Below are 10,511 nucleotides of genomic sequence, written 5' to 3' on the forward strand. Positions count from 1 at the left end.
CACCCCCACAATGTCCTTACGGATCAGTTTGTTGAGCCTGTTGGCGTCCGCTACCCTCAGCCTGCTGCCCCAGCATGCAACAGCATACAGGACAGCACTGGCCACCACAGACTCATAAAACATCCTCAGCATCATCCGGCAGATGTTGAAGGACCTCAGCCTCCTCAGGAAACAGAGGCGGCTCTGGCCCTTCCTGTAAACTCAGTGGCTCAGTAGATTTGTGATGGCACAACCTGACACCTGGCATCACCAGACTAATTCGCACATGCGTATTAAACATCATCTGCTAGAGCATTTTACCACGGGCTCGGCCGATTCGTCTGCTTCCCAGGCTGCGTGACACCCACTGCAGGGCCTAATGATGGGTCAAAACACCATTTAACATGAGTCCTGGCCTAACGCTAACGCTAACCCAACTTTTGGCACTTTGTATTGATAACATGCAAAACCTTAAATGTGTTTTATGAAGTCAGACTGGATTGCCACAGGCACTTCCAATGTTTTACTTCGAGCGGTCTTACATAGCTAGAAAGGTCCGCCCACTCACCCGACAAAACTTTGAATCTGCAAACTGCAGATGACATTCATTGTCTTTATCAACAAACTCCAAGTATGTTTATTTCTAAAATTTGATTTCAGCACACACACACACACACACACACACTGGTACCTATGACTTCTTAATTTTCTTCCAGACTAATTCAGTCATTCATGTTCTTATAGACAGTCTGAACATCTTCCTTTATGTTCCAGTAATTTTCAGTTTGATACAGAGCCGCTGTTTCTTGGATTCAGTCTTACATCGTTACTCTCCATCATCTTTTTAAAAAAAGCCTCTTTAACAAACAATAATTTCCCAATTACAGTGTTGACTGTTGGAAACTGGAGTGAGAAATAATTGTTAATATATATGTATTTTATCTCTTATTTTGTAGTAGTATTTTCTCCTCATTGTTTTTAATTTAATTCAATCCTGTTCATCTTGCTTGGACTTATTATGAGAGGTGTTTGCATAAGCTTTTAGCTTCCTACCTGTCCTGCACAAGACTGATTACTTTAAATTAATCTATATTATGTATGTGAATGACTTTGTCCATATACCTTTTAATAGTTCTATTTTATTAACATGCAAAAAAGTAAGTAATAAAACCAAATCCTCCAGTTCCTGTCTCTGCCAAACATTACTCTCATCTCCACGTTCTGCCATAAATGCATCACATTTTTGCAAAAAAAAAACATCTTAAAACCTACAATTATATTTAACTGTGATATTGCCATGAAATCAAAATAGCCAGTACACAAAATAGACCTTGTGTAAAGAAAACGCAGGTTTAAGAACCAAAAAGCACGACCCAGAGATCAAGCAGATAAATATGAAAGTCCATCTTTACTTTTTCTTGTCACAAAGCAGGCAGGAGTTAGGAAACCAGGCAAACAAACAAGACAAACTTAACCAGGCAAGGAGCAGGCAGGGGATCGAGCTGGCGGGTAAAGGGCCGGCAGCTGAAGGTGCCGACCTGCTTAGTAAGGAACACATAAGACAATCTGACAGGGAACAGGTGGAAATGGGCCAGTTTAAATACTGCGTGGGTAGGGAGAAGTGGGAACAGGTGAGCGGGGGGGGTCAGGTGAATGGCAGGAACATGGGGTTACTGCAGGTCAGGAGGGAGTGGCAGGGTCTGAAATGCCAGCAGAGTTAGTATGCAGGTAAATGAACAGGCTGGAGAGGAAAATGGCAAGAATCAGGCTGATATTGTGGCACCGTGTGCGATGTTAGCCTCCTGTTAGCTCCTCCAACCGCTGATGTTGGCATTTTAGGCCATCGTCAGTACAAGAGGCAGTAACTGCTCGCTGTTTGACAGCACCGAGCACCACACCTTGCTAGAGACTGGTTATATTCTTCTCCAAGGAGCACCCATCAAGGCACATCGCCAGCTTCTGTCATCCACAGGAGGCAGCGAATATCAGCTTTCCCTTCCACACCAGGAAACCATATTTTAGAAGAGAGCTGACCAGTGATTGGTCAGAATTTATCACCATATTGGTCTTGGATTGTGTTATTTTTGCACATGGATAACTAATATGAAACCTGAAGCAAAAATATATCATTATTATTATTACTAGCAGTAAGAGAAAGAGGTTCCATCTGTCCCTTAGGCCCAGCATTTGACAACAGCTGAGTTTATTAAAAGTTTATTTATGCTACCTCAGAAATACATGAAAACACAATTAAAGCTGTACAATTAATAATAATAATCAAAAGCTCAGCATAGACAATAAATAACACCACACTGTCAGACATTGTATATCATTTTGAGAGTGAGTTATCACAACACAACAGCAACCTCTTTCATTTTCAACCGTTACACCTGAAAGTTAGCTGACTTATATCAAAGCCATATTTTGAGTAATAGCGCTGTATATTAAATATACTTCATATTTGTCTTGTAAAGCCAGCTGAGCTGTGATGCCCTGCCAGTGCTGATGTTTAGATGTCAAATATTTTCATTTACATCATTATATTGATTGATTCTCTTTCCCTCCCCTGAATCACACATCACATCACCTGTTACCTGAGAAGTTGACTGAAAGCACAGATTTTGGGGTGATAGTGGGGCAGCTATATTCAGATCCTTTACTTGGGTGAAAGGAGCATATATAAAATACAGAATTATCAGCAAAATGTACTGGAAGTATATTATTATATACAGTATTATAATATGTGATACTACTGGTGCAGTAACATGTTAACAAGATTTTAATGTTGTAACTGGTGGAGGTGGAACTTATTTTAACTAATTTTAACTGTTCATCCTGTTGTGTAGTTTAATGTATAACAGTTCATCATATTTTATATGCTGGTAACATGTTTTTAAGTAAATAACTATAGCTGTCAAATAAATGTAGTGGAGTAAAAGAATAAACAACATAAAATGGAAAGTAAAAGTAGAGTACAAAGTACAAATGGCTCTCTACGTGGTATTTCATTGCCCCCTTTATTAAAAAAAACTTATAGTATCAATATCTCTTATTACTTGGTATCGGATAGGAACCAGATTTTATGGTATGGCCCACCCCTGCTCAAATTCATAAAGTTTATTATAGTACTTAGAGTAAATGTAGTTGTTACTTTCCACCACTTGTATCAAGTGAAGCATTTTGTTAAAACTAGCGGGAAAATCCGTTTATGTTCACATGATAATGACACAGTGACTTTCTCTGATCCTATTGAATTTAAACATCAAACATTTAAGGAATAAATGTTACCAAAGTCACTAATATGTTTTGGTCACTTCCGCGTTGCAAAGACAACCATATTATGACATGATGACGTCACCTTTCCAGTAAAGTTGAGAAATAATAGGGCGTGGCTGCCGACGACGTCCCATTCGTGCGTCAGCGACGTGCTGACGTTTTTTCGGGGCGGGGCTATATAGCCCTGTTTTTCAGTCTCATGAGCTTGACAATCTCCATTTTGTGAGAGCAGAAGAAGCAGAGCCGAGCGTCGTCCCAGTTAAAAGGCAAAACCTAGAACGACTTAAAAAAAAGCCAGTTAGCCGACAAACCGCTCGCTAACCAAGTTATCATCCGAAAGTAAAGCAAATCTTATCGTATGTCCGGTATCCAGAACCTCCAAACTTTTGGTAAGTCATTTTTTTTTTTTAAATCAAACAACCGTTAGGTAAGGTGGGGGAAGGGCGAATGTTAGCGAAGCTAATGTTAAGCTTTTAACTTACGTCGACGTTTTATTTGCTTTGTAGCGGATTTGACTATTTATTACAACGATTGATCCTCAAAGTAATCAATTTGACAGAAATGTGTAACTTGCAGGTAATGTCTTGTGTACGGAGACAGTATATTCTTCGATTTTGGTCGACTAGCGGGCCTAAAAAAAAAAAAACGGCCGCCATTAGGCCTAAATGTTGCTACTAACGAGTTAGCTTATTCTTCAGATCTGTTCGATTGAGAAAGGAAACCGTGTTACAGCTGGGGAAAAACTCACCTCTTATTTACACTAGGTTATACTTTTTATTTTAGGCTTTGGTTCACGCAGTGAAAACAAAAGTCGCCGTGTCATGACGGCTGTTTTTTCTACAAAAAATTAAGGGGGGGGGGGGTTAATGGTGCCGATTAGCAGTGGCTAACTAACGCCAGTAAGCCGTTAAGCTGTGTATTTAGCTCATACGTCTGCGCAGTTGAACTGAAACATGACCCTTCCAAAGAGATTGCTAGATGACAACACACAGAAGATGAAGAGCTGATTTGGCATCGTTGTCTTTAGACTACAATGACAGTGGGCATAATACGGCAGACAACTGCGTACATGAATAAAATTTGGTTAGGATAGGGGTGCTGTTAATTTTCTTTGTGTGGGAGTCTTGTTGGGCCCAATCTTTATTTTATATATTTTTAAAGTTGTATTTTATTCTTACAATGCTATTGTCTCCCCCTCCAGACCCCTTTGCTGATGCAACTAAGGGTGATGACCGCCTCCCAGCCGGGACAGAGGACTACATTCACATAAGAATCCAACAGCGGAACGGCAGGAAGACCCTCACCACTGTTCAGGGCATTGCTGCCGACTATGACAAGAAGAAGCTAGTCAAGGCTTTCAAAAAGGTGCTACCCTGGGCTGGGGTCTGGTGTTGAAATGCTGCTTATGCGTTTCTAGAGCACTTTCAACCAAAATGAACAGTATCTGTTGTAGTTTTTGTCTTCTGGCATGCTGCCAGCCTCTGCCAAATGCTAATGTCAGGGTGGTGTGTGTGTGTCCTTGTTTTCTGGCCCAGCATACACTGACGCATTGTTTTTGCTCTTTTTGACCATAACAGAAGTTTGCTTGCAATGGGACAGTGATTGAGCATCCAGAGTATGGTGAAGTGATCCAGCTTCAGGGAGACCAGCGTAAGAATATCTGCCACTTCATCATGGAGGTAGGTCTTGGGGTTTAAAAACAATATATTCAATCTACAGGATTGTTTTCCTGCTTTCTGGGGAAACAGCGCTGACTTCAGAGTTAAGGTGGATACAGGGTGTCAGGTAGTTTTTTTTATTTTTATTAATTGATCTCCTGACTCTACTTTGCAGGTTGACCTGGCCAAGGAGGAGCAGCTCAAAGTCCACGGCTTCTAGAAGCTGCTAGCAGCCCTCTCCCCCCCTTCGCTCCTGGAAGGCCATTAAACTCCCCCCTCACTCTCCTCCCCTCCTCCTATGTGCTGCTGTTGCTCTTCCTCTCCCCCTTGCAGCCCCACCAGCTCCTGTTAGCTAACACGTGAATTACCTCTGACAAACATGGGACTCTGTAACACCATCGCCCACCCTACAACACCAGGGGGCAGGCTCATTCTCACAAAGACGCACCACTGCAGCTCCACACAACATCAGGGATGAGTGGTGATGACCCTCCCACACACATTTGCTCCTTCCTTTCCCCCTTGTTTATTTCCTTTTTTAATTTTTCCTTTTTAGGTTGTGGTGCCACAATAACGACGCACCATTTCATGTAACTTTTTTGTTTTGTACTTTAAAGGTGTTTCAATAAAACAATGAGTGTCCATATGTTGGAGTGGAGTGGTGTCATGGGAAGTGGGGTGGGGGCTGGGTGTGTAAAGAGAGGTCACCGACTTCATAGCAGTGTTTGTGGCTAAATTTGGAAGAACATGCTGCAGGTGGGGGGAGGGGACAAGGGATTTTTGTTAAGGCATTTGCTGCAGAAATTGGTTTCTGTGGTTTTTGTCAACACAAGTGAATTCCCTCTTCAGTCTTCTTAAATATTCCACACGACATTAAGATACCCAGCTGCCTGCTCTTACAGAGTGGAGTGTAACTTACTGACCATCTTGTCAGCAAATGTGCATGTTTTGTTTGGTTATTATATTTAATGGAAATTTTTCTAAAGTTTTTTTTTCCTTTTTTTTTTTGCTGCCAATTCAAGTATTAAAACTAAATGGCCATTCAGTTGTGGTCTTACTTTGGTTGGTCAAAGTGAGGCCTGTTATGGACACTTGAATCTTAAATTAACTACTATAATGCAATAATTTATAAATGCGAGTTAAGACATTGATGCTGAAGTAACATACTAGATCAAAGCCATGGTCAGGTCATACTGGGCTTCTGTGACTGATGGAGAGCAAGCCCGTTTTGCAAAATTCACATTTGGTTCAATAAAACTTCTGTAGTTGATAAGCATGTCCTGTTTTTTTTTTTGTACGTGTGGGTGATTTTACTTCAGTTTGTAGTTGCCTTTTCACATCAATGCCACACTTTGTTTCTAGTAATGACTCATCACACTGCTGGGTGTGAGATGCTTCTAATCAAGTTGTTTCACTGGACTGAGTTTCTCTTTAGGGACATGTAGATCTGGTAACCAAGTACATTTATTTTAGCACCAATTTTAGGTACTTTTAGTATTTCCATAATTATACTTCACTACATGTTTTTTGCAGGTGAAGATTTTACACACAAAACAAAATTACTAGAATCCAGACATAGACAATTTTAAGTTAAATTTTTATAAGGACAAACAACTTTTTCTTGTATTTCATATTCTGAATATGGGGTAAATATTAATTTACATACAAAACAAGGATACCTTGTTTGTATATGTATTTATTTTATAGGAATTTGGGAAATTTCAAGACTTATCTATAAGTCAAAGCTGAACAAAAACTAAATCAGATATGTTCCAAATGTTTAAATTTTTTTAGTAACCTTAGAACATTGATAACTGTAAATCTGCCGGATTTTGAGCGTTACATAATGGTTTAATTTAATTTAATAGACGTTTATTGTGCTAAATATAGTAATATCACCTCATGGCGGTTATTTTTCCGTTCGCCCTGCCGTGCATGTATTTTGTCCCTTGTAGGGACCCTCCGGACTCCATGGCAACGCAGCTACCGCCATAGCTAAACCCGTTTGTTTGCTAACTGCAGACGGCGGAATCTGCTCTTTTTCTACAATTAACGATAAAACAGGAAAATGTGACTTTACTTAAAATATACCAAAGTCTATATTAATTACACAACACGCATTTATGAGAGCACAGGACTGGTAAGATGCTAGCAGTGTTAGCTGCCGTAAAAATACAAATCGCTCGCCCTGTAACGTTATTCTTTGTTCCATTTTACAAAACTGAAATTATCTCCAATTTGGGTAATTTTCTTAATTTTGAATTTTTAGTATTTAGCACTGTGAGGGACAATTGCTCACTACAAGTACTTTTGAAGCTCGAGTCAATTTTACTGCTAATAGCTACTGTTCTTTTACCTAGCTAGCTAGTTAGTAACATTTTGGAAGCAGTAACGTTATGTTTTTGCCTTTTGGTATTATTTCTACCTTTCTCGAATAAAGATTTAAGTACTTTCCCACCACTGAAAGCCGGGGATATTAAACGGAACCAGAAACCAACCTTTTATTTTCTTTCTCCAGTTTCAAGGAGTTAGCTAGCAAAGGTAATTGCTTATTTCAGTGCTTTTAGTACTTGTACAAACCTAACGTTTTACTCCGTGGTGGAAAAACTATTTAACATAGGTCCTTTTCTTAAGTATAAAAGTTTTGCATTGTTTTCAGAGTGTTAGATTATTATTATTATTATTATTATTATTATTGACACGTTAATGTTAACCAATGTTGTTACTGCTCGAGAAAGAGCTGATTTGAACTGATGTTTTATGAGCTCATGTGTTCTTGATGAAAAGTTAAATCGGAAATCTAACTAGTAACTATAGCAGTTAAATAAATGCAGAGTAAAAAGTACAATACAGTAGCACAAAATGGAGATACACTTACCTCAAAAAGTGTACTTAAGTACAGTAACTTGACTAAACTACTTGACTAACTGGCTAAACAACATTTTAACATACCCCACTCATAACATGTGGTGCATGTGAGTCCCTGCATGGGATATATATATATATATATGGAAAATTCACAGAAGAAGAAAATAAACAGAGGCCTAAATAATTGTCAGCTTTTAAATCCACTAAATCATTTTGTTTTTTCCTGTCACAGTTCCCAGATATGACGTGAGCCTTGCGACAGTTAAAGGTGCCTTCTCAGAAAGAGACAATGCAAGTAAGCAACATCTGGATCTTTTATCCGGATACCGTTCATGAAATATCTACTCCGCTCTGCTCTTGTTAGATGTGGTTATACATTTCGTGTGTCCTGTTCCTCAGGTGTTGCCTGTTTGGGGGCTTGCCATCCCTCTCCCAGCAGTGCTGATGATTACTCTGAGTCTTTACATGATCGTCCTGGGGATTGGGCTGTGGATCCGATCCTGCCTCAAGGTCGGTGCTGCTGGCCCAGTCGCTGTTACCTACAGAACAAGGAGGCCTTTCTCCTTACTACAGTTTGTAAAATGTAGAATAAATAAAATGTGTTGTTTACTGGAAGTTGTGCTAAACTAAGAAGCACTGGTGTAGAGGAAAACAAATAGGAAAGTGGACTTTGACCTCCAGTTTATTTATAATCAGTAGCATCAAGTCACTATGAGGAGAGTGTGAAGTCTTGTTTTTGGCACCACCCGGTGTTAGAAACCGACAGCACTGGACAAACCAGGCCTTGAGACACATCTATTCATTTTCTTCAGTATCTTGAGTATCTCTGTTGAGTTGTTTAGGCGTGCACTACTCCAGGAAAGTTGTCTGAGTTTATTCAGGTTCTTTCTCAGGTGTGATTAGAACATTTGGGGAAAAGGGCAGGGCATACGATTGGTTAATCATCACTGGGGATTGTCTTATTTTTCTAAAAAGTAAATGTTAGATGTAAATGTTACAGATGCATTCAGAACCAAGATCACATATCACAATTACAAACAATGACATCTACATAAAGTTAGACAAACAAACCATCAATACAAAAAACACTCAGCTTCTTGCTGAGTAATAAGCAATAATATTTCTAGTTTTTCACTCTTAAAAGTGATATTTTTCTCTCTCCCAAAGGACCGTTGTTGTGAGTGTGGTGATTGCTGTCCAGACATTTCTCTATGTGAGCAGTGCTTTAGATTGGCAGAAATGTGTGACTGTCGCCTGCCAACCCTGCGCTCGTGTCGGGCCGATTCGTGCCCCTCTCCTTCTGTAAGTAACCTCCAAACACTCTGCCTCTATCGAGAAAGGTTTTAGCACATTAACCACAAATCAAATCATGTGTTCTTGACATTCCTGACCATTTTCCAAAGCATAGCATCCGATCCATTTCTCTGGCAGATATTGTCCTGCCAGGGCTGGACATTTGTCTTTGACTCACAAGAATAAGAATTAAAACCAGTGTTTTAAAATGGGTCGTTCATTTAGAAACACCAGTCTCACGTTGTAGTCTGGATTTCTGAGTTCAAGCTTGTCAGTGTCTCACAAACATGGCTTGAACTCTTGTTTTTCTCCTCAGTGAATTGTCTGATTATGTTTTCCGACAGTGTGTCAAATGGGACTGTGCCTGCACCTGTCAGCCTCCTGAGTGTGACTCCTGCAACTGTCTCTGCTTCGAGATCAGGATCAAGTAGAAGAAGAGGATGGATGCTGCCATTGTCAGCTGAGTGACTACAAGTACTTCAGCTTTTGAGTCCTTTAAATGTGTGCCTTTGTCAGAGAGTTTACAGTGGAGAGATAACAGGAAGAGAGTGATGCGAATGACATATGCAACAAAGGTCCCCGGGCCGGACTTGAACCAGGGCCTCCAGGGCTCCCTGTCTTTGAGTTCTTGCTGAGCGTCAATATGACTTTTTCTTTCGACCTTTTAAAGAAGACTGAAACTCATTCTGTTACTGCCATCAGATGGCATCCCCCTCTGCGATTTTGTATCAGGATATGTATACTGTATATATTGTGATATAATACATTTTCTGGAAAATTAATTGAGCTAATGGATGAAATAACCAGACAGGAACTGTCTTGTTTTTTTGGCCAATCTAGCAATTTAAAAACCTGAGAAATCTAGGTAAAACTCAAGGGACTTATATAAAAGTTCAATGTGACCATAAAACAGTTCTGCTCATTGACTTGCAACATTGCCCACAATGGTCTAATACACCAGGAGATATTAACGCGTTAGATACCACAGTACAGTAAGACACTCCCTTTAATTTTATTATAAAAATATATTATATACATTAGACAAAATTGTTGATACCTCTGTACTTGATGAAGAACCATTCTGGGCTTGAAACATACTTTTTCTAATGTAATAAAATAGATATTGCTGGTTTATGAGTACCTGGACAAGAAAGATGTGCGTGTGTTTTGCACCGATTGCTTAGATAACAGTTTGTATCGTCACATCACACAACCCCAGTGATCAGAACTTTACTCCGAAACGTTTTTTAAATTGTCAGAGAACGTTAAAACTCAACATAAAACCAGAAAAAACATCTGTCAGCACCACCTGTTGTTTAACACTTAATTTTGAAGATGAGAGGCTTTTTGTATGATATCTTTTATTTCTGATCAAATAGTGAAATTGTTCCTTGTTTTTACTGCATTTAGCTGGAGCAACGTCCCACAGGCTTTCAT

General features: G+C 39.6%; 2 protein-coding genes across 4 annotated transcripts; both read left to right on the forward strand.

The window, feature by feature from the left end:
- Positions 1-3,457: 3,457 nt before the first annotated feature.
- Positions 3,458-5,559, forward strand: eif1 (eukaryotic translation initiation factor 1). The gene is made up of 4 exons (XM_044181607.1): positions 3,458-3,644; positions 4,457-4,620; positions 4,833-4,934; positions 5,089-5,559. The coding sequence occupies exons 1-4, from the start codon at positions 3,614-3,616 to the stop codon at positions 5,131-5,133; spliced, it is 342 nt and encodes a 113-aa protein (XP_044037542.1). The 5' UTR covers positions 3,458-3,613; the 3' UTR covers positions 5,134-5,559.
- An 815-nt stretch (positions 5,560-6,374) lies between these two features.
- On the forward strand, positions 6,375-10,206 carry si:ch211-198p11.6 (keratin-associated protein 4-5). 3 transcript variants are annotated; one of them, XR_006376234.1, is made up of 6 exons: positions 6,375-7,053; positions 7,432-7,454; positions 8,014-8,076; positions 8,181-8,291; positions 8,949-9,083; positions 9,419-10,206. XR_006376234.1 is itself a non-coding variant. In XM_044181606.1 (6 exons), exons 1-6 carry the CDS (start codon positions 7,037-7,039, stop codon positions 9,503-9,505), a joined length of 432 nt encoding a protein of 143 aa, XP_044037541.1. In that variant the 5' UTR covers positions 6,580-7,036; the 3' UTR covers positions 9,506-10,206. The 3 variants fall into 3 exon arrangements, 2 of the variants coding, with proteins under 2 accessions (XP_044037540.1, XP_044037541.1); XM_044181606.1 differs by having other exon boundaries at positions 6,580-7,053; positions 8,014-8,072; XM_044181605.1 differs by lacking the exon at positions 7,432-7,454 and having other exon boundaries at positions 6,379-7,155; positions 8,014-8,072.
- Positions 10,207-10,511: the final 305 nt, after the last annotated feature.

This window comes from Siniperca chuatsi, linkage group LG21 (genome assembly GCF_020085105.1).
Source record: "Siniperca chuatsi isolate FFG_IHB_CAS linkage group LG21, ASM2008510v1, whole genome shotgun sequence".
Classification (NCBI taxonomy): domain Eukaryota; kingdom Metazoa; phylum Chordata; class Actinopteri; order Centrarchiformes; family Sinipercidae; genus Siniperca; species Siniperca chuatsi.

Coding starts and splice junctions, on each gene's coding strand:
- si:ch211-198p11.6 (XM_044181605.1), top strand. CDS start 7,059: ATGCTAGCAGTGTTAGCTGCCGTAAAAATACAAATCGCTCGCCCTGTA. Junction 8,073..8,180: donor CCTTCTCAGAAAGAGACAAT/GCAAGTAAGCAA, acceptor CCTGTTCCTCAG/GTGTTGCCTGTTTGGGGGCT. Junction 8,292..8,948: donor GGATCCGATCCTGCCTCAAG/GTCGGTGCTGCT, acceptor TCTCTCCCAAAG/GACCGTTGTTGTGAGTGTGG.
- eif1 (XM_044181607.1), top strand. CDS start 3,614: ATGTCCGGTATCCAGAACCTCCAAACTTTTG. Junction 4,621..4,832: donor TAGTCAAGGCTTTCAAAAAG/GTGCTACCCTGG, acceptor TGACCATAACAG/AAGTTTGCTTGCAATGGGAC. Junction 4,935..5,088: donor TCTGCCACTTCATCATGGAG/GTAGGTCTTGGG, acceptor TCTACTTTGCAG/GTTGACCTGGCCAAGGAGGA.